The sequence below is a fragment of the Equus przewalskii genome, chromosome 7, assembly GCF_037783145.1.
Source record: "Equus przewalskii isolate Varuska chromosome 7, EquPr2, whole genome shotgun sequence".
In the NCBI taxonomy this organism is placed as follows: domain Eukaryota; kingdom Metazoa; phylum Chordata; class Mammalia; order Perissodactyla; family Equidae; genus Equus; species Equus przewalskii.
Genome location: NC_091837.1, coordinates 63974099 through 63997192, shown reverse-complemented (window position 1 = coordinate 63997192; position 23094 = coordinate 63974099). Strand labels below are relative to the sequence as shown.

The 23094-nt window shown below is 37.1% G+C and overlaps 1 protein-coding gene across 1 annotated transcript in view; it reads left to right on the top strand.

The window, feature by feature from the left end:
- The window catches only part of RIT2 (Ras like without CAAX 2), a 346858-nt gene extending 327844 nt beyond the window's left edge, over window positions 1-19014 (top strand). The window contains exon 5 of the mRNA XM_070627577.1: window positions 18515-19014. Within this exon, the coding sequence (XP_070483678.1) occupies window positions 18515-18742 (228 nt within the window). The 3' untranslated portion in view covers window positions 18743-19014. The remainder of the gene's footprint in view (window positions 1-18514) is intronic.
- Window positions 19015-23094: the final 4080 nt, after the last annotated feature.

Here is a 23094-nt window from a genome sequence, read left to right as displayed (position 1 = left end):
CTAAGTGCCAGCCACTATGCTGTGACCCCCTTCAGTCTTAAATAAGACTGACCAAGTTGCTGCAGTAATAAAGCTTACACTGAATGGGAGGAAGACAGAAAATAAACACATGAAGAAATTAGTAAGATGGTTTCAGAGAATAATTAAGTGCCCAAAAAGAAATAAGGCACAGTAATGGGATAGAATTACTGGCAATGTACAGAATAATTTCTAGAGAATAATCAGGCAAGATGTCTCAGTGGAGGTGATATTTAAGCTGGGACACAAATGATGAGAAGAAATCAGCCAAGAAAAGTACTTGGGGAGCACATTCCAGGCAGAGGAAATAGCCCTTGCAAGCAACAAGATCGCACTGGGCGTGTGTGTGAGTACACGGCTGGGGGAAATGAGTGACGGGAGAGAGGTATGAACTGTGCTTGGGGACGTGGACAGACGTCCCATCAAGAGGGTTTGTAGGTCATGGTGAGAAGCAGGATAAATCTAAGCAGGGCCAAAATGTAATCTAAAAGAACTGAAATTTTTCTCTGACCTTCTTTCCAGACATTGAAAAAAAAAGGTAATATTTATTGGATGTACACAGTATGCCAGGAACCATGCCAAGTGCTTTCCATGTCATAGCTCATTGAATCCTATTAACAATTCTATAAGGTAGAATTTGAAAGATGACGAAATTGAAGCACAGAAAGGCTAAGCAACTCCCCAAGAGCCCAGGGCCAAGAAGTGGTATGGCCAGAATTTGGATCTTATAATCTGATTCCAGAATCCATACTCTTATCTGCTGTGGCAAGATTTTGTCCAGTGTCTTACTGGAAGTCACACTATGGCACAAATAAATTTGGAAGTAATATCCTGGCTTCTGGAATTGCAGTTTGATGTACTCATTATAATGGACTCTCTGGTCACCAGTGACTGCTTATGGGATGTCATTACCAACATCATCAAGATTAAATATTTAATGAGCATCTGTCACCCGCAAAATTTGTGGCTAAGCACAGTAAGGATTAAAAAGGACACAATATGGTTTCTGTTCAGCTACCTTGCAGTTTGGTTGGTGAGCTAAAACAGCTAAATTTTAAGGCCCGTAAACTTCTCTCCTGAATGATAGGTTGCAGAGCAAAGCAGAGGCCACTGAGATCACCGTACTCTGGGATTGTCTGTGAAGACCTGAGTAGGTCTGGAAGAGGTGGGGCGGAAGGAAATGGAAGACTTACTAGATGGAGAAAAAAGCAAAATGGAAAGATCTGTGTAGAGGAGTTGTAGGTACTAAGGTGTAAAAGGGACTCCACATGGTAAAGAGAGCCCCAGACAATGGACAATCAAAACGGCTTTGCTGCCTCCTACCCTCACTGCTCCCCGATCCCCAATCCCTTCCCAGTCTATAACGTCAGAGGCTGGGAATTTGAGGGGGGAGGGTGGCAGGAACCTGTGTTCTTGAAGCCAAGGTGGGATGCTTTTCCTTCTCCTTACCATGAAGAAGGGTAGAGAGATGCTTGCACTCCTCCTTGCCAAGACAAGAGAAGGAAGCACCAACATAATCGCTCCTAAAAGTTAGAGGACCTGCTAAAAGAGACTGACATCTCTTCTCCAGTTGCACCTCTGCTTAGGTCATAGGCTTATTGTTCACTCACTTAGAAAAAAGGGTTGGAGAAAGACAGCAGGATGGAGGGAACGTAGTGGGATGGAACACCCTGTAGGCCCAGTCTTTGTTCTGCCAAGAACGAGTTTCCCGTGTGTCAATGACTGCCGCTAAGGGTGGAACATTCCTGCCAGGACTTCGCTTTGTTTTGGTTTTCCCTATAAGGAGTTTGAGATGACATCTATGTACTTACATTCAAATTCTAAAAAAGTTAATAACTCAGATTAAATAAGTAAATAAATAAATCAGGTTAAATGAATCAAAAGCACTTTCATTGGAGCTGGTCAAGGAAAGTGCCAAGGCTCCTCACAGTGTTAAAATTGATCAAAACCAGGGCCAGCCTGGTGGCGTAATGGGTAAGTTCATGTGTTCCACTTTGGTGGCCCTGGGTTCGCAGGTTCAGATCCCAGGTGTGGACGTAGCACCACTAGTTGAGCCATGCTGTGGCGGCATCCCAGATAAAATAGAGGAAGATTGACACAGATGTTACCTCAGTGAAAAATCTTCCTCAAGTAAAAAGAGGAAGATTAGCAATAGATGATAGCTCAGGGCCAATCTTCCTCACCAAAAAAAAAAAAAAAAAAACCAAAACCCAAAACAAAACAAATAAATGATCAAAACCAATTACACAACTAAACAAAATGAAACTGAAGAATCTAAGTTTGGGCAGCTTTTCCTTCAAGCTAACAAATAAGATGTTTTGCCCAAATTTCCCTGGAAACTATGATTCCTGTTACCTTGATGATGTAGGCTATATACTGAAAATTAATTACTCCATGGGTAAGAATGAAGTGAAACATAGAGACATTAAAAAATATAAAACAAATCCCAAAGAGCTTGTTCTGTACACTAACTGTTTTAACGGTGCCCAGTAGACTTAATGGTGAAGATATTTTGCTTACGAAGCTCCTCCTGGAAAAGCCAGACCCATCTTTCTGCCAATCTTTCCTCATTCAAGGTTAGCAATTATAGCAGATCAGTCTCAGAGTTTCCTTTTGTGCTATTACGAATCATATAGCTTACCAGACAACCACCATTACCCCGAATACCTTTCCGGTAATTCAATTTAATTTATTTTTACCCAGCTCAGGTAAAAGATAAAAAGATGTAAAGAGCGATGAAGCCCCTAAAGTCAGCAGATTGTTGGGAATGGGACTCTAATTGGCCAGCATGCTTGCCGCTTCCCACCAGCAGCTGGGCCTGGACTGGAACCGGCTCTACTCACCCTAGTGCCCCAGCCGTCTCATCAACCCCCGATGCAGCTGTGGCTGTGTTCTCACGCCTCCTCTGGCAGATGGGAGATGGCATTTTAGGGAGTAAGTGGCATATTACACGGTGACCTTCCTCGGTGAAAAAGGTCACATATATTAAAAAGATGGCTCCCCTGGGTTCTTGAAATTTTCTATTACTTCTAGGAAGGGTTTTTCTTTCTTCCTTTTTTTCTGCCAATGCTTTCTGAGGCCTCCAGGTGGCACATTTAATCACAAATTGCCCTTCTTTGCCGTTGAGGGGGAAGGGAGTGTAATGAGATCTGCATCAATGGCTCCTCTCCCCCAAAATAATCTTTCTACAATATCTATTTTTTCCTATGATTTCCCTATTTATTCAAAGTTTTATTTTTAGGTAAATGCAATATGAAATATTCTATGCCATTTATTTATCACTTAAGCATTACCTTATTTTGTAACACTTCACACTAGAATAAATCAATTAAATCTAAGTGAAATATTAGCAAAGGGAACTGGAGAGACCCCATGAGAAATAGCAGGAAGGACTGGAAACAATATTTGATGGAAGAGGGGAACTTGATGGTTGTTTTACTTAATTAGGTGTGTGACCTTGAACCATTTGCTTAACCTTTCTGGGCCTGAAACTCCTCATTTGGGAAATTAAAAAAAAAACGTAATTCCCTTCTAACATGGCACTTCTTTCTTAGCAGTTCCTGTATGATGTGAATGAATATTTGTGACTTAAAACTAATTTTACTTGAAATTTGAATAGATAAGATATAATACATTAGAGGGATACATTAATTACCCTGGTTTGGAACCCTAATGTAGAAGTTGTTACTGCTTGTTATGCATTCTGGTTCTGAACCAGTCAGAACACCACTAAGTGGACAAAAAATTACTCCCAATGATACTATGGCAATATTTGTCACCTTTAAACTAACCATACTTACTAAACAAAAAGCCTAGAAACCTGTAAAAATTAATGTTTGTTGAACTTATTTTTTCTTACATATTTGGACTCAAGTTCATCCCTTGAATTTATAGTATATAAATTCCAGAGTCAAGGTAGTGATGACATATATATGGTTTGTCAACATTGGTGGAAGATAAAATTTATTGAAACATGGGAATTTATTTTTAAAGTATGCTTTCTCTTTAATATTTTTCTTAAAGTAAAAATTTCAGGTCACTGATCTAATAAGAATTTTTTAAGGAAATATAGAAGAGAGCAAATATTTTAGTAGTTAAATTTTCATTTACATTTTACTATAGTGAATGTGAAAATCACTTATTCAATTAAATAAAATGAAATTAATAGTTTGATAATGAATCTAAGGATATATGCTACTACTTTTCATGCTTTGAAATAAAGAGTTCATGATTCCTACATCACTTACAAAAGTAATGGGTAGTCCAGAGTTAAATATACTTCAGCCTGCTACAAATAATAAGTTACAGGTTTCCCTCGCTGTCCAAAAGTAGAGTGAACCTGTGAAATCCTCGTAAGCTGAAATGGCAAAGCAAAGAAGCAATTACCATTAATTTATATGGAACAATTTTGTGAACGTTCCCAGACACTGAAAATAACCTCCCAAAATAAATCTAGATGAAGCACAGATGCTCACAGACACTGTTCGAAACTATGGCAGCTTGATGCTGAGTGTAGTTCCCGGGGAAGGCGCTTGGCAGCGCCTCTCTCCCCGCTTGGGGTGCGCTGCCTCTCTAGGCTTACTGCAAAACAAACACGACGCTATTTTCGCTTTTGACCTTTTTTCGTGAAAGCGAAAATCTTCCTTAAATTTCTTTCCTTTAGCGAAAACAGGTACTAATGTAGGTCTTTCGTAAAAGCAAAGCGGCATAAAGCGAACTTTCAGATAGCGGGGGCTGGAGGGACCTAAGTGCAGTTATGTCTTCTGTTAAAGGCGCTGTGTTGCTGTGTATGATTTCGAAAGGAATCTTCACATGGAATTTGTTTTCAAATATTATTTCAGATTAAGCTTGATTGTTATATTGGACTTTGATGTCTCCAATGTGATGTTTACATTGGATAATTAGGAAACATTTCATAAATATATGTGTGTGTTTGCATAGAGAAATTTTTTAAATGTGTAAAGAATAATTGCAGATTTGGTTAAAGCCTTAACTCCAATCCCTTTCTACTTCTATTCTTCCTAAAAAATAGTGTAAATAATCTCCATACATCAAAAATGATCCCAAATGGTAACTCAATGTCAGTGTACCATTGGACGCACCTTAATTTCCCCAATGATTTGGAAGGCCACCCCAACAATCTGTCAAGCTCTGATACATATTTTGATCTTGTTTCTAGCTTCTCTGTTGCACCGTATTTGTCTGCCTGTCCTGCCCTTAACTAACACCCCAATGCTTGAACTGCTGTAGCTTTATGGAGAGCCTTAACATGGGGGGTCCAACATCACTGTTACTGTTCTTCTTGCCCCCTTCTTACTAGAATTAAAATATTTCTTTCCTATTTTTACCTTTATTCTTCCCCGTTAATTTTAGTATCTCTGTATGATATTCTGTAATTCAAAAGATTTCAGGATTTGAATGAATTTGTATTGAAATTATACATTAATTTGGGACTATTTATAACCTTGATGATATTGAATCTTCCCACTAAAAATATAATACAAGTCCACAATCTGTAATCTAATTTCAGAAATGTAAATAGTATAAAAAGTAAAGTTTTAAAAGTATAAAAAATAAAGTTTTCTTAATGTATTTATTTATAAATCTGACCGGAACCAATTCATTTTGTGACAAAACATGATCTGATGTGATCCTAGTCTATTTAGAGACTTTACATATCCCATTTACTGTGCATATTTAAATATGTGGCTGTAGAAATATTATTGCACTTGAGGACAAGACAATGTTCCAAATTCAAACGGAGTGCTGCATATTATACAGTGCATTTGTTTGAGTTTTTAATTGACATATTGTAGATAGAAAGTATATAAATTATAAATGTATAATTTTATAAATTTTCACAAAGCGAATTGACCTGAAACCACCATTACAGATCAAGGAAGATAGACTCTCTTGTCTCTCAGAAGACTCTCTCATGTCACCTCTCAAAGGAAACACTACACTGACCTCTAATACTAAAGAACAGTTGTCCTGTGTTTCAACTTTCTAAAAATGTAATTGTTTATCATATTAGTATAATAGGAGAAACTTTATGTGGAGTATATAGGAACTATCTGTACTGTGTCACATTTCTATAAATCTAAAGCTATCTAAGACAAAAAGTTTAATAAAAATGTTTCCTAGGTCTAATTTCCTTCACTAAACATTATGTTTGTAAAATTTATCTAAGTTTTACATAACAAAAATTTATTCATTTACATTGAACAGTATTCCATTGTATTAATACACAACAAGTTATCAAATTTACTGATGATAATACTTGTGTTGCTTTCAGGTTGTTTTTTGCTATTACTGATAATGCTAATATCATATTCACTGAAGAAGGCTTCTGGTCATAGAAACTTAATTGTGGAAAGGTTTTAATTACATGTCTAATTCCTTGACTAAGGTATAGGATAATACAGATTTTCTGTTTCTTCTTGTGTGAGTTTTGGCAAATTTTGTTTGACAGGAATTTATCCTTCATCTAACTTATCAGAATTATTGGGACAAACATAATATCTTTCTTGTATTTGTAGGATCTGTAGTGATGTCTACTTTGTCATACTTGATATTGTTTATTTGTGCCCTTTTCTTTTTTTCCCCCTTTACTTTGTTTTGCTTATGCTTTATCATTTTAACATCTACAAAGAAAACTCATTGGATTTAGTCTTCTCTATTGCATGATTGTTTTCTATTTCACTTATTTCTATCTGTAGCTTTATCATTTCCTTCTTTCTACTGTCTTTGGGTTTAATTTACTGGGCTTTTTTTTTTGTAACTTTTTGAGATTGCCACTTCAGTCATTAAATTTGAGTGTTTCTACTTTTCTAAAACGTGTGTAATGCTATAAACACCATTCTAAACAAAGCTATCCCACAAATTGTGATGTGTTACATTTTCATTATCATTCGGTTCCAAATATTTTCCAATTTTCTTGTAGTATCTTTTTTGAGCTATTTACTATTTAGAAGTATATTTTTACAAAGTATCTGGGGAATTCTTAGTTACTTTTTTTAAAAAAAAATAATTTCTATCTTAATTCTGTTTTGGAATAGCCGTAATTTTGATTCTTTGCAATGTTTTGAGATTTGCTTTATAAATGATCGTGAAGTCAGTTTCTATAAATGCCTCACATTCACTTGAAGAGAATGTGACTTTTTTATCTGTTGGGTACAGTATCATATACATATAAATTAGATTGTGTCATTTTGTTCAGATTTTCTATATCTTTATTGACTTTTTGTCTACTTATTCTTTCAATTGCTGAGGGAGAGGTGTTAAAATCTCTTACTATAATTATGGATTTTAGTTCTCTCAACTTTTCTTATAAACTGAGGCTATGATTTTTAGTACATATGCATTTATAAGTATAATATCTTCCTTATAGATTGATCATTTTATCGTTATAAAATATCTCCCTTTAACTCTAGTAATTTTTTAACTTTCTATCTACTTTGTCTGATATTATGTCAACATACCAGCTTTCTTTCTGTATTATTCCATTCATATTTCACTCTTTCTATATCCTTACATGTAAGATGTTTCAACTACAAGTGAGTTTCTAAGAATCTGGTCTGACACTTTTTCTCTTTAGTTGGAAAGTGTACTGTATTTACCTCTAACTGATTTTGGTAGATTCTGTTATTTCTTCTCAGTTCTTTCTTTCTTCCCCATCCTTGCCATTCTTCATAGTGAGCTGAGTGTACATCCTGTTTCAGTGACTTTAGATTTCTCCATTTGTCTTTTGACCATTGCGATGTGGGTAAAATTATCTCTGCCTCTCGCCCTCCTTCTCTCTGTCATGGGAACATCACACCACAGATAAGAAGTGCTTTTGCAGCCTGAGTCCCAGAATAAGAAGATAGAAGGGGCAAACCAGAACCCAACCAACAGCCTGGAGCTGAGCTGCCACAGTCTGCTTTCCAGCTGTTAATGAGCAATGCGAGCACAAAAGAAATATTTTTCAAGCCAGGGAGATTTTGAGGCTGTTTTCGTATACATATAATCTAATGAAAGCTGATTAATCTAGAAAATAGGACCAGAAATGTAGTGTTGCTATAGAAAAATGTAAAATACGTGTCATTGCCTTCAGGGTGGGAAAATTGTTACAGGAGACAGAAAAAAAAATGGCCACACAAGCTATGCCTTGTCAAAACATTTGATAAGATTATTGCCTGTGGGGTTCCAGTTCAAGATAGCAACCTAGGAAGATCCTAAATTCACCTCCTCCCATGGACACAACAAATCTACAGCTATAGCTGGGAAAATTGCCTCTGAAAAAAATAAAAACTGGTGGAGTGACCCCTTCACATCGGGCAAACAAGAGGGAAATCATATCGAAGTGAGTAGGAAAGGCTGAGACACAATCTCGCCATAAATCCCACCCCAGCACAGTGGCCTATAATCGAGAGGGACCTCAAAACCTGGAGCTTCTCCCCAAGGAGCAAGGAATTCATGCTCCCCATTGGGCATTCCAACTTTTAAGACTGGCACCTGAGAGATGAGCCCCTAAAACATCTGTATTTGAAGACCAATGGGACTCACACTCAGGAGACCCATGGGGCTCTGGTGAACTGAGGAATGTCTCTTAAAGGGCCTGTGCAGACTCACAACCCCCCCCCCCCCCCGGCCCCCGCCCAGGGCCCAGTGCAAATGTAGCCCTTTGAAAAGTTCCCAGACTTTATGCAAAAAAGACTCATTTCCCAATTTTAAATCATGGGTCTAAGGAGCAGAGGCCTGCTGGAATACCCTCCAGGGATGGAGGCTGATGGGTGCCATATTCCTGCTCCTCCTCTGCCTTGCTAAAGCCTACAGGCATCACTTTTTTCTTTTTTTTAAATTTCCCTTTTCCTTTCCCTCTCTCTCTCTCTCTTTTTTTTTTTTTTTTGCCTTTTTTTGGTAAGTACCATCTTTACGCTCTCCCTCTACCTAACTCCAGATTGCCAGTATCTCCCAGAAGGGAGCTTCTGCACATCTGGTGCCTTGGTTTTTATGTCTGGTGACCCAGTTTCTATGTGTACCACCTAGGAGATGCCCCTTGATCTCCTGGCTCTGGAGGCCAGGGGTCTTACATTCCTGGGTCCTATGAGACTGTAACAGAGAGACAGTTCTTGGCAGATGACCACTCCCAAGGAACTGCTCAGATAGCAGACTGAAACACATCTCCAGTCTTTCTGAGAAAGAGGCCTTTTTAATTACCCAGGAGCTTTAGTCTGATGAGCAGGCTTCCGGTCTGGCACACTTATAGGAACCTACAGAGGTGCTCTCAGTGTCTGCAATCCTTGTACTTTCCCTCTGCCTTGCTCCAGCTCGCCTATATCTTACGGAAAGGAACTTATACCCTTCTCTGGTGCCCTGATGTTTTGTGTCTGCTTCCAGGGGACACCTCTACATTGCCTGGCTCCAGTGGCTGGTGGGACTTATGCTCACAGGTCCCACAGACTGTAACCAATGGAGAAAACATTCTTAATCAGCTACCACCCCTAGGACACAGCAAGAGGCAAGAGAATCAGGAGCTCAATCTTTCTGGAAAGAAGCCTGTTAGCTTATCATCACAGCTCCAGCCTGAGGGGCAGTCTTCTAACTAAACAAATGTTTAAGGGCAGACTCTAAGCCTCTCCTGAGACCTCAAAGGGTGGGCACTATCCTCGCTCTTTCCCTCTGCCATGCTCAAGAGGACCAGCACTTGTTGAAGGGGAACACTTTTACATGCCTGGTACCCCAATTTTTATATCTGGTGCCCTGGTTTTTGCAGCTGCTGCCCAGAGGATATCCCCTGATTGCCTGGCACTAGCGGCCAGAGGGCTTGTGTTCCTGTGTCCCACGGGATTATAATAATCAGAGAGATAGTTCTTGGCAGTCTACCACCCCCAGGGCACTGCATAGACAGCAGACTAAAACACTCACTGTCTTTCCTTTCCGTGAAAGAGGCCTACCTGCTATTCCTGAGGCTTTTGCCTTAGAGCCAGGCTTCAGGTTTGACATACAGGCTATGGAGGTGCTCTCAGGGAGCATAGAGCAGGGGATGCCATTTTTGTGCTCTCCCTCTGCCTCACTACAGCTCACCAGCATCTTCCAAAAAGAAGCTTATATGCTCATCTGGAGCCCTGATTTTTGTGACTGCTGCCCAGGGGACACCTCCAGATTGCTTGCCTTGTAGGGCCAGTGAGGCTTATGCTTGCAGTCCCACAGGAGTGTGTGTATTTTCATTCTTTAAAGCTGTTGCCTGAAGGTTTGGCTTCCAATCCTCCTGAATCTAGGAGCTGCTGAGATCTTCCTCTTTGGGACACTGACTGGTCTTGACCACCCTCTACTACTGGGAATTATTAAAAATAAAACAGACTGCTTGGACGTTCACAAAGGTTTGAGAGAAAACTAAGAGCTAGGGCATGGTTGAACAATAATGATCATCTCCTATGCAAGGCTAACCCTTCAAGACTGGGAGAAGAGGATGTTTCATCTAATGAATAGAAACCAACACAGAGAGTCAAACAAAAGGAAGAAACAAAGGAATATGTTCCAAATGAAAGAATAAAATAAAACCTCATGCAGCCACTGTGGAAAACAGTATGAAGTTTCCACATAAAATTAAGAATACATCTACCATATGATCCAACTATTGCACTACTGAGTATCTATCCAAAGAACTTGAAAACACAAGTGCATAAAGATACATGCACCTCTGTGATCATCGCAGCATTGTTCAGAATAGCCAAGACTTGGAAACAACCTAGGTGCCCATCAAGGGACGAATGGAAGAGGAAAATGTGGTATATGTACACAATGGAGTACTACTCAGGCATAAGAAAGGATGAAATCCAGCCATTTGTTACAACATGGATGGACCTTGAGGGTATTATACTAAGTGAAACAAATCAGAAGGAGAAAGTCAAATACTGTATGATCTTACTCATCAGTAGAAGATAAAAACAACAACAAACAAATAGCAAGAGAGATTGGATTGGTGGTTACCAGAGGGGAAGGCGGGAGGGAGGAGGGTGAAAGGGGTGACTAAGCACACATGTGTGGTGATGGATTGTGATTAGTCTTTGGGTGGCGAACATGATGTAATCTACACAGAATTCAAAATATATTATGATGTACACCTGAAAGTTATCCAATGTTACTGCAATAAAAAAGAGAGAAAAAATAAAATAAAATATTGGAAAAAAAGAACAAAACAAACTCTCAAAAAAAAATTTAATGAAATTGAGATAAGTAATTTATCTGATAAAGAGTTCAAAGTAATGGTCATAAAGATGCTCACCAAACTTGGGAGAAGAATGGATGAACGCAGTGAGAACTTCAACAAAGAGATAGAAAATATAAGAAAGTTCCAAACAGAAGTCACAGAGCAGAAGAATACGATAACTGCACTGAAAAATACACTACAGGGGTTCCATAGCAGACTAGATGAAGCAGACAAAAGGATCAGTGAATTTGAAGACGGGGCAAAGGAACTCACCAAAACAGAGTAGTAAAAAGAAAAAAGAATGAAAAAAAGTGAAGATAGCTTAAGGGTCTTATGGGACAACATCAAGCAGATTAACATTCACATTATCAGAGTCTCAGAAGGAGAAGAGAAAGAGAAATGGGCAGAAAACATTCGAGGAAATAATGGCTGAAAACTTCCCTAACCTGGGAAAAGAAACATCCAGGTCCAGGAATCCTAGAGAGTTTTAAATAATATTAACCCAAGGAGACCCACACCAAGACATATTGTAATTAAAACATCAAAAGTTAAACACAAGGAGAGAATCTTAAAAGCAGCAAGAGAAAAATAACTTGTCACATACAAGTGAATCCCCAAGAGATTATAAGCATATTTTTCAACAGAAATTTTGCAGACCAGAAAGGAGGGGCATGATATATTCAAAGTGCTGAAAGGAAAAAATTTCCAACCAAGAATACCATACCAAGAAAAGTTATTCAGAGTTGAAGGAGAGATAGTTTGCCAGAGATGTAAAAGCTAAAAAATTTCATCACCACTAAATCAGGCTTACAAGAAATGTTAAAAGAACTTCTTTAAGCTGAAAAGAAGGGATGCTAATTAGTAACAAGAAAACATAGGAAAGTCTAAATCTCAGTGGTAAAAGAAAATACATAGTAAATGTAGGGAATTAATCACTTATAAATCTAGTATGAAGGGTAAAAGACTAAAGTAGCAAAAATAGCTATAACTATAATAATTAATTAAGGAATAAACATGACAAAAAGATGTAAAATGTGACATTAACAACATAAAACACAAGGGGCGGAAAATAAAAATGTAGAGCTTTAGAATGTGTTCAAACTTAAGTCACCAACTTAAAATAGACTGCTATAAGTAAAAGTTGTTATATGTAAGCCTCATGGTAACCACCAAGCAAAAACCTCTGGTAGATAAATAAAAGATAATAAGAAAAGAATCTAAGCATACCAGTAAAGAAAGTCATCAAACCACAAAGGAAGAGAGCAAGAGAAAAAGAAAAGAATAGAAAAATGACAAAATATCCAGAAAACAATTAACAAAATGCCAATAAATACAGATCTATTGATAATTACTTTAAATGTAAATGGACTAAATTCTCCAATCAAAAGACATAAAGGGGCTGAATGGATAAAAAAAGAAAACCCATCTACATGCTGCCTACAAGAGACTCACTTCAGATGTAAGAACACATAGACTAAAAGGGAAGGGATAGAAAAAGATATTCCATGCAAACAGAAACCAGAAGAAAGCTGGGGTAGCTATACTTATATAATAAAAATAGACTTTAAAACAAAGACTGTAATAAGAGACAAAAAAGGGTATTATGTATTGATAAAGGAGTTAATACAACAAGATATAACGTTTGTAAATATTTATGCACTCAACTTAGGAGCACCTAAATATATAAAGCAAATATTAGTAGGCCTAAATAGAAAAATAGACAGCAATACAATAATAATAGGGGAGTTTAATGCCCCACTTACATCAATGGATAGATCATCCAGACAGAAAATCAACCAGGAAACATTGGCTTTAAATGACGTGTTAGACCAAATGGACTTAACAGAATATACAGAACATTCTATCCAAAAGCAACAGAATACACATTCCTCTCAAGTGCACATGGAACATTGTTCAGGATAGCTGATACCTTAAGCCACAGAACAAGTCTTATAAAATTTAAGGAGACTGAAATCATATCAAGCATCTTTTCTGACCACAATGTTATGAAAGTAGAAATCAATTATGAGTAGAAAACCAGAAAACCCACAAATATGTGGACACTAAACAGCATGCTACTGAACAACTAATGGGTCAATGAAGAAATTAAAAATAAAATAAAAAATTGCTTAAGATAAACAATAATGGAACTACAACATACCACAACTTATGCAATCCAACAAAAATAGTTTTAAGATGTAACTTCATGGTGATAAATGCCTACCTCAAGAAACAAATCAAATAAACGACCTAACTTTACTCCTCCAGGAACTAGAAATAGAAGAACAAACAAAGCTCAAAGATAGTAAAAAGAAGGAAATAACAGAAATTAGAGCAAAAATAAATGAAATAGAGACTCAAAAGACAATAGAAAAGATCAATGAAACTTAGAGCTGGTTCTTTGAAAAGATAAACAAAATTGAGAAAACTTTAGGTAAAATCACCAAGAAAAAAAGAGAGAAGATTCAAATAAAATCAGAAATAAAAGAGGAGGTGTAACACTAATACCACAGAAAAACCAATGATCATGAGACTACTATGAACAATTGTATGCCAAAAAACAGAAAATATGAACAGACCAATTACCAAAAAGAGGATTAAGTCAGTAATTTTAAAACTCCATACAAATAAAAGTCCAGGGCAAGACAGGTTCACTAGTAAATTCCACCAAACATTCAAAGAAGAATTAACATCAGTCTTTCTCAAACTCTTCCAAAAATTAGAAAGGAAGGAACACTTCCAAATTCATTTTATGAGGCCAGCATTACCCTGATACAGAAACCAGACAAGGATACTGCAAGAAAAGAAAATTATAGGCCAATATCCCTGATGAACATAGTGCAAAAATCCTCATCAAAATATTAGCAAAATAAATTCAACAATACATTAAAAGATCACACAGCATGATCAAGTAGAGTTGTTTCCAGAGATGTAAGAATGTTTCAACATCTGCAAATCAATTAATGTGATACACCACGTCAACAAACTGAAGGATAAAAAGAATATGATCATCTCAATAGAAGATGCATAAAAAGCATTTGACAAAATTCAACATCCATTTATGATAAAATCTCTCAACAAATTGGGCATACAGGGAATGTACCTCAACATAATAAAGGCCATATATGACAAGTCCATATCTAACATCATACTCAATGGTGTAAAGCTGAAAATGTTTCCTCTAAGGTCAGGAAAAGTCAGGGATGCCTGCTTTCATCACTTTTATTCAACACAGAATTGGAAATCCTACCCGCAGCAATTAGGCAAGAAAAAGAAATAAAAGACATCAAAATTGGAAAGGAAGAAATAAAACTATCACTATTTTCAGATGAAATGACTTTATATATAGAAAACCTTGAAGACTCCACCAGAAAACTGTTAGTACTAATAAACAAATTCAGTAAAGTTGCAGGATACAAAATCAGTATACAGAAATCTGTCGCATTTCTAGACACTAATAACAAACTATCAGAAGGGGAAATTAAGAAAGCAATCCTAATTTACAATTACATCAGAAAGAATAAAATACCTAGGAATAAATTTAACCAAGAAGGTGAAAGACTTATACACTGAAAACTATAGGATAATGATGACAGAAATTGAAGAAGACACAAATAAATGGAAAGATAATCTGTGCTCATAGATCGGAAGAATTAATATTGTTAAAATGCCCGTACTACCCAAAGCAATCTAGAGATTCAATATAATCCTTATCCAGATCCCAATGACATTTTTCATAGAATAGAACAAACAATTCTAAAATTTGTGTGGAACCACAATAGACCCCAAACAGCCAAAGCAATCTTGAGAAAGAAGAACAAACCTGGAGATATCATAATCTCTGAGTCCAAATTATACTACAAAGCTATATTAATCACAGCAGAATGGTATTAGCATAAAAATAGACACATAGATCAATGGAACAGAATAGAAAGCCCAGAAATAAACCCATGCATATAAGGTCATTTATGTTACAACAAAGGAGCCAAGAATATAAAATGTGGAAAGGACAGACTCTTCAATAAATGGTGTTGGGAAACTGGACCACTGTCTTACAGCATATACAAAAACTAACTCAAAATAAATTAATGACTTGTATGGAAGATCTGAAACCACAAGACTCCTAGAAGAAAACATGGGTGGTAAGTCTTAGTGATGATTTTTCGGGCTTGACACCAAAAGAAAAAGCAATAAAAGCAAAAAGAAAAAATAAATGGGACTACATCAAATTAAAAAGCTTCTTAACAAAGGAAATCATGAACAAAATGAAAAGACAACCTACCGAATTGGAGAAAATATTTTCAAATCTTGTATCTGATAAGGGGTTAATATCCAAATACCTAAGTAACTCATACAACTTAATAGCAAAAAACCAAACAATTCAATTAAAAAAAAAGGCAGAGGATCTGAATAGACATTTTTCTAAGGAAGACATACAGATGGCCAATCAACAGGTAGGAGAAAAGATGCTCAACATTACTAATCATCAGGCAAATGCAAATCAAAACCATGGTACGATATCACTTCATCCCTATAAAATGGCTATTATCAAAAAGACAAGAAATAATAAGTGTTGGTGAGGATGTGGCAAAGAGAACCCTTGTGCACTAGGGGTGAGAATATAAATTGGTGCAGCCACTATGAAAACAGTATGGCAATTCTTCAGCTAATTAAAAATAGAACTACCATATGATCCAGGAATTCCACTTCTGGGTGTTTATCCAAAGAAAATGAAAACACTAACTCGAAATGATATATGCACCTCACTGTTCATTGCCACATTATTTACAATAGCCAAGATATGGAGAAAACTTAAGTGTCCATCAATGGATGAATGGATAAAGAAAATGTGGTGTGTGTATATATGCATATATATACATATATTTATTTATATTTTATTTATATTTATATTTATATATATTTATGTATTTATATATATAAACACATACAGGATATATATATATATATATATATATATATATATATATATATATATACTCTGTATATATACTATATGTATTTGTGTATATATATATACAGTGTATATATACTATATATATATATGTATATATACACATACACTGGAATATTATTCAGCCATAAAAAATGAAATCTTACCATTTGTGACAACATGGATGGAGCCTGAGTACATTATACTGAGTGAAATAAGTCAGACAGAGTAAGACAAATACTGTAAGATCTCACTTCCATGTGTAATCTAAAAATAAATAAATAAAAAGTAACAAAATCAAGCTCATAGATACAGAGAACAGATTGGTAGTTGCCAGAGGTGAGGTGTGGGGGCAAAATGGCTGAAGGGAGTCAAAAGGTACAAACTTCCAGTTATAAAATATATAAGTCAGTGTGGTGAATATAGTTAGTAATACTGTGTTACATTTTTTAAAGTTGCTAAGAGAATAAGTCTTAAAAGTTCCCATCACAACAGGAAAAAAAAATTTGTAACTATGTGTGGTGATGGATGTTAACTAGACTTGTTGTGGTGATCATTTTGCAATATATACAAATATTGAATCATTATGTTGTACAACTGAAACTAATATAATGTATGTTAATTATATCTCAATTATAAAAAAAGAAAAAAAATATTATTGCCTGTGATTACTTGGAAATAGACAAGTTACTTAACAAACTTATGACTTTGTCCAGTTCCTGGTAAGACATAGTGTTGATAACTTGGTTGCTTTTAGCTGCATTTCTTAAGCTTCAGAAAAGGATTGGTGTGTTTTCCAACAGGATGAAAGAGAAAGGAGAGAATCCAGACATTCTGTGTCTAACAGGGTGAAAACATGACAGTTACTCATCTTTGTTTAGTGGCCCTTGGTGAGGTTAATCTATCAAAGACTAGAATGAAAGACTTGGCTTTGGAATCAGATAGACCTATTTTCACATCCCAGCTCAACCCTTTATTTGCAATATGGTATGGTATATCAGTTAAGAAAGCTGGTTTATGCTCTGGTTATAAATAACTCCAAGAAGTCAGCAGCTTAAAATAACAAAGTTTCTTTCTTAGTTAGGCCGCGTATCCAACATGGGTGAACTGGGCACTCTGCTCATCACAGTCCTAGTCACTCAGGGTTCCACACTGATGGAGTCTCCAGTTCACCATATACTTCTATTGGGCAACATATTTGTAAAATGGTAGTATATTTATAATATAAAAGTATATTTAAGTATATAAATATATATTAAAAATAGATAAATGTGTGAGTGACTTTAAGAAAATAAATAAACCAGTATGGGCAACAAGGCAGTCTGAACATATTGAGTAAAGGCAACCTCATTCCTGCTTTCTTAGAGCCAGTGTGAATAAGACGGTAGAGTTTAATGGGAGTGCTAAATTTCAAGCAGGATTACTAGCATCCAGCTACAGTGACATTTAATCCACAATTTAAATATTTGTGCATCATTTATGTTTACGTCTTAATATTTATTAAAACCTAGGTATTTTTATTGATTATCTTTTTAACTCCTTTAATACCTCTAATGGCAACTGAGATACCAGGCACTGTGGTAGACAATAATTGATGATAGATGAGGCATAGTCCCTGACCTCAGTCAGTTTATAATCTCTAGAGGACCCATTGCAATAGCGTGAGCCACGGCAGAGTTAAGTGCCACAGAAGACTCACAAAGCTCTAAGGACACATGGAGGGCTCTGCTAGAGAAAGGCTTGTGTATCGTAATGGTGGTGTTTTGCTTTTTATTTTGCCAGAGTTTGTTTTTAAAGTTTCATGACAACTTCATCTGGACTTATTCTTAACTGAAAGGTCTAGACTATAACTAATAATAACTAATATATGTAGAGCTTCAAACATGTGCCCAGCGTGTTCATTGCACCTTTACGCATGATCTCATTTAACCCTAACAAAGAGCCTTTGGGGCAGATGTTATTCTCCTATGTTAAAGATGAGCAAAATCAGGCTAAAAGGTTAAGAAATTTACTCAAGTTGGCAAGCCATAAAGTAGAACTGGAACTTGAAACTAGTTTTAATCTAAAGCAATACTTTTGACCACAATGCTATGTTACTTCTTTTGAAGTCTGTAGAGAAAAAAAAGATTTCCACTTTTAATCTGTTCTAATTGGCTGCCCTTTCAGAGATTCTGATTTCTTATTTGTCCACCAAATTCGGAAATTCTAGGTGTCTTCCCTTAAAATGAATTCTCACAGTTTTGGATTTTTTTTTCTTATAACTGAGGCCCACAGCCCTGGTAGAGAACAAACTTTTGGAGCTCAGAGTCTCTCCTTTCCTATCTTTTTAATACCATTTATTTTTCCCTTAGGTCTCTACAGAAGAAGGCTTGAGCCTGGCCCGAGAATATAACTGTGCTTTTTTTGAGACCTCTGCAGCCCTCAGATTCTGCATCGATGATGCCTTTCATGGTTTAGTGAGGGAAATCCGCAAGAAGGAGTCCATGCCATCCTTGATGGAAAAAAAACTGAAGAGAAAAGACAGCCTGTGGAAGAAGTTAAAAGGCTCATTGAAGAAGAAGAGAGAAAACATGACATGATATCCTTGCTTCTAACTCTCTTACTCTCGCTCTGAATTTTATCAGCTGGACAATTCCAAATGTTGCATTCTGCTTCAATATTCTCTGTCTTTCTGTCTGTCTCTCTCTCTTTAAATATCTGCCTATAGGTTAAAGCAAGATATGCATAACTGTACCTCTTGAGAGAGTTTTGTTTTGCCCTTAACAGTTAGATGGATTTTGTCAATCAGCTGGATATGCTGTTTAGTTTTTACAATGTATTACTAAATAAAACTGACATTCCAATTGCCTCATTTCCCTTTAAAGAGTCTAGCTTCATTTGGTATGCTGTCTGGTTATAGAGGAAATATTCGAAATTGCAGACAGAATGATAAAAGGCTCAGGGGATCTGCCTTTGCCTGATAAGACTCCCGTTGTTTGCATTTCAGGAATCTCAGTAAATAATGAAGAAGCTCAGGAAACAATTCAGAGCAAGAGTCTGCAGCCTGGTCCTTCCTTAAGTGTCGAAGTCGTGGTACTTTTCCGTGGTACATTCCTCTGGGTGCTCCAGAGATGAACTTTAGAGGAATTATTAATAATAGGAACTGTTTGTGGGTCATTGGAGGGCTGAAATGAAATATCCTCATATTTACAGCGCTCTGTCCCTTAGGCTTTGGCAAAATTATCACAGGAAGTCACTGGGCTGCAGCAAAGGATATTCTCTTTGTAGCAGGAAAGCAGAGGCTAATATGAATTTGGTGGTTCATATACCCATAAAAGGACACCCCGCTCCCTCTCAGGGAGGAGTCCCTCTTAGGACTGCTTCACCTGCCTTAGGACCATCTGCAGTGCAAGAGGCTTGTTGACTCCAGAGACCCTATGTTATTCTTACATTGCCAAAATGGCCCCTCTCCTCCTGCTTGAACTATGAAACGCCACCAGTTAGAGGGCTTTTGTTCTTATTTGTTTTACAGTGAACTATTGTGTAAGATGAAATTGCCCATTCACTCATGTATCCCATTGTGTGAATTGGTTTATGCAAATTCAAGCTCAGAAAGCTTGATTCTGAGAAATCAGAAAGAACTATTGCGAATGTTTAATGGACAAGTGTTAAAAGGAAACCATAAAGAACAGACAGCTAAGCATGAGATGGCATCCATTAAAACAATCTTCATGGGTTAGGGACAGTTTTTATCATAAATTAGAGAAAAGGAAGGATGAAGGGCATAGTTATCATTCAACATGCAAACACTTATTCTTTTATTCACAATTCTCCAGCATTTGCTAATCTCTGGGAATGCAGAAATGAATCAAGGTAGTTTAACACGTAGTTGGAGGACTCGCTTGGCTGAAGATCAGTGGGATTATAAATTATTATATGACATATTTTACATGGAAACATATATACAACTGAAAGAAATTTAGAGATTATAAATTTTCAACTGGTGGACTAAAATTTCAGCCTTTCAGAATATTGTACTTGTGGCTCCTTTTACTGCTTGGGACCAGGGCCTTTCTCAAATCCACACAGACCTCAATTCTTACTCCTAGGCCCTGGGATCAAGTCACTCAGCATGCAATTACCATTTGTTAGGAACTGCTGCCACTCTATCCCTTTGCATTTTTCTCAACCCTCATCTTCTATAGGCACAAACTAATCAATTTTCCCATCCCATATTGCCCCTAAAACCACTATAACTTTTCATTCTAAGGTATTCAAAATTAGGGAGAGAAAACGCAAAATATTTAAAAAATACATATGGAGATGATCTAAAGAGAGAAAGATTCTTAGAGTCAAAGAACTGGTCTTTGGTTCCTCCTTTCCTTGGTTCTAAATGTTTAATACTCTGCTTTCATCCTGTTAAAATGGGTTAGTACATTCTTTGCCTCCTGTATGTTCTTTTCCCCCTACAACCACTGACCCTAAGAACCCTTCCAAGCTGGGGAGGACCGTGTGAATACTGCCTTCCATCAGGCTCTTCTGTTTGCCAGAAGATGAAATCTAGGAAACATAGTAGTTGGAACTTAGTTTCATATGATGAACCTACATCTTTGGAAACCTGATGACTGCCATCAATGGATACTAATAGTGTTGGTGCATATCCTAACACAACTAAGTCTTTGTAAATTTTATTTTACTGCCAGCTACCCTGCTTTTGGCTCTAGGGTTTTATATCTCATTTCTCTCATTCTTTCTCTGTCTCTACATGCCTCAAATCCTGATAAATAATTTACAGAGTTTAGAAATTTTTAGTGAGGTTTAGATCAAGGAACAGTTATCAAGTCCGACCATTTCATTCTGTAAAAGGAAGGGGTTCTGTCACTTATCCCCTGGTGGGCTGTACAAATTTAAGACAGTTCTCACCAGCAGAGCTAGAAGCAGACTTCAAGCATTCTTTTAAACTAGTCTTCCTTTTAGAAGACTGGGCCCGAAGGAAATGTTCCAGAAGAATAAAACCTAGGTATTTCTGACCAAGGGCTGTTGATTGACTCTCTTTGGCATAAGACCAAAGTGCCAGGATCTCATTTTTGATTACTATTCCTGAAGACTTCTAACAAGATCTAGGATATTTAAGTGAATCTCAAACGCTCAGGGAAGTGAACCACAATGTACATATGTCTACATTACCAAGGGAGTGTCAAGAAACTGTTGAAAATAAGCATTCATGTCCAGTGTAGATGAGTGTGTAGTTGCCTGACACAATTTATCAAACAGTGACTAAATGCCTACTATGTACCAAGCACTTTTCTAGATACCACACTCATGTGTATGTAAGGGTGTGTGTGTGTATGTGTGTGTGTGTGTTTGGTGAGGTACTCAGCAATTGTAAATTCAGTTTCTGCCCTCTAGGACTGTATCACCTATCTATTTTTAGGTATGTCATTAACTTATCTCATGATAAAATAATTTTTCAGATCAGAGACAAAAGGCAGTCTAAAATATTGTATTTTGTGTTCAGTAGGCCCTACTTGAGCCTGGGAACTTCTGTAGAAAATACCAGTGAAGAAAAAACATGGACTTTTGGGCCAAACATATTCACATCACACTCAGGTGTTCAAGGAGCAGATAGCTGCTTGATTTCTCTATAGTTCATCTCTTCTTTCTCATATTTTTTGTTTCATTTTGTTGTTCTTAGTGTCGTCCAGTCAATTCTGACTCCTAGTGACCCTGTGTACAACAAAGCAGAACCCTGCCTGGTCTTTCGCGTCATCCTCTCACCTTCCGATGCTGTATCAGACAACGCTCCATTGCTGTGCATAGGGTTTTCATGGCGAATTTTCTCAGCAGTGCTTGGTTGGGTTCTTCTTTCTAGTCTGTCTTAATCTGGAAGCTCTGCTGAAACCTGTCCACCATGAGTCACCTTGCTGGTATTTGAAATAACCATGGCATAGATTTCAGCATCACAGCAACACACAGTATGACAACCTATACATGGGTGGTGTGGGTCCCTGAGCTGGAAAGGAACCCGGGCTGAGGCGGTGAGAGCACTGAATCTTAACCATTAGACCGCCAGGTTTGGCTTTCTCATGAGCCTCTGACTAATGGGTAGCTGGGGACAGGGAAGAATAAATTTTAGTTCAATTCAGCAATTTAGTGCTAATTTGAAGAAATAGTTTAAGAAATATCTTTAAATAACACAGCCTCTGCTTGGTGCACTTAGGTCAGGCTTTGATCATTCAAAGTTCTGCCCTATTTACTCTCTTTCGAGAAGTTGCATCTGGGTATGGGGGAAAGGTGTGGCTTATGTGATCTCATGACAGTAGAATCCCCTCCTCTAATCTTCTAAATCTCACAGTATCCTCTGTGTCCTCTTTGATCATTTTAACCAAGGGTCTAGACTGGTTTTGTGGGGTTTTTTTGGTGAGGAAGATTGGCCCTGAGCTAACACCTGTTGCCAACCTTCCTCTTTTTTTGCTTGAGGAAGATTGTCCCTGAGCTGACATTTGTGCCTATCTTCCTCTATTTTGTATGTGGGACACTTCCATAGCATGGTTTGATGGGCAGTGTTTAGATCCGAGCCTAGGATCCAAACCTGTGAACCCCAGGCTGCCGAAGCAGAGCACACAAACTTAACCATTATGCCACCGACTGGCCCTAATTTTTTTTTTTTAATTTTACTTTATTTTCATGAAAACACTTGACATTGGATCTACCCTCTTAACCAGTTTTTAAGGGTACAGTATATTATTGCTGACTATAGGTACAATGAAGGACATCAGATCTCTAGAGCTTATTCATCTTGCTTAAAACTTTATGCCCTTTGATTAGTAACTCTTCATTTCCCCCTCCACTCAGCCCCTGGCAACCATTTGATTCTGTTACTGGACTGGTTGACTTTGAGTTGTGTTGAACATAGGCAAGTGGGGCGATAATAAATAGGCACTTTCTGTTG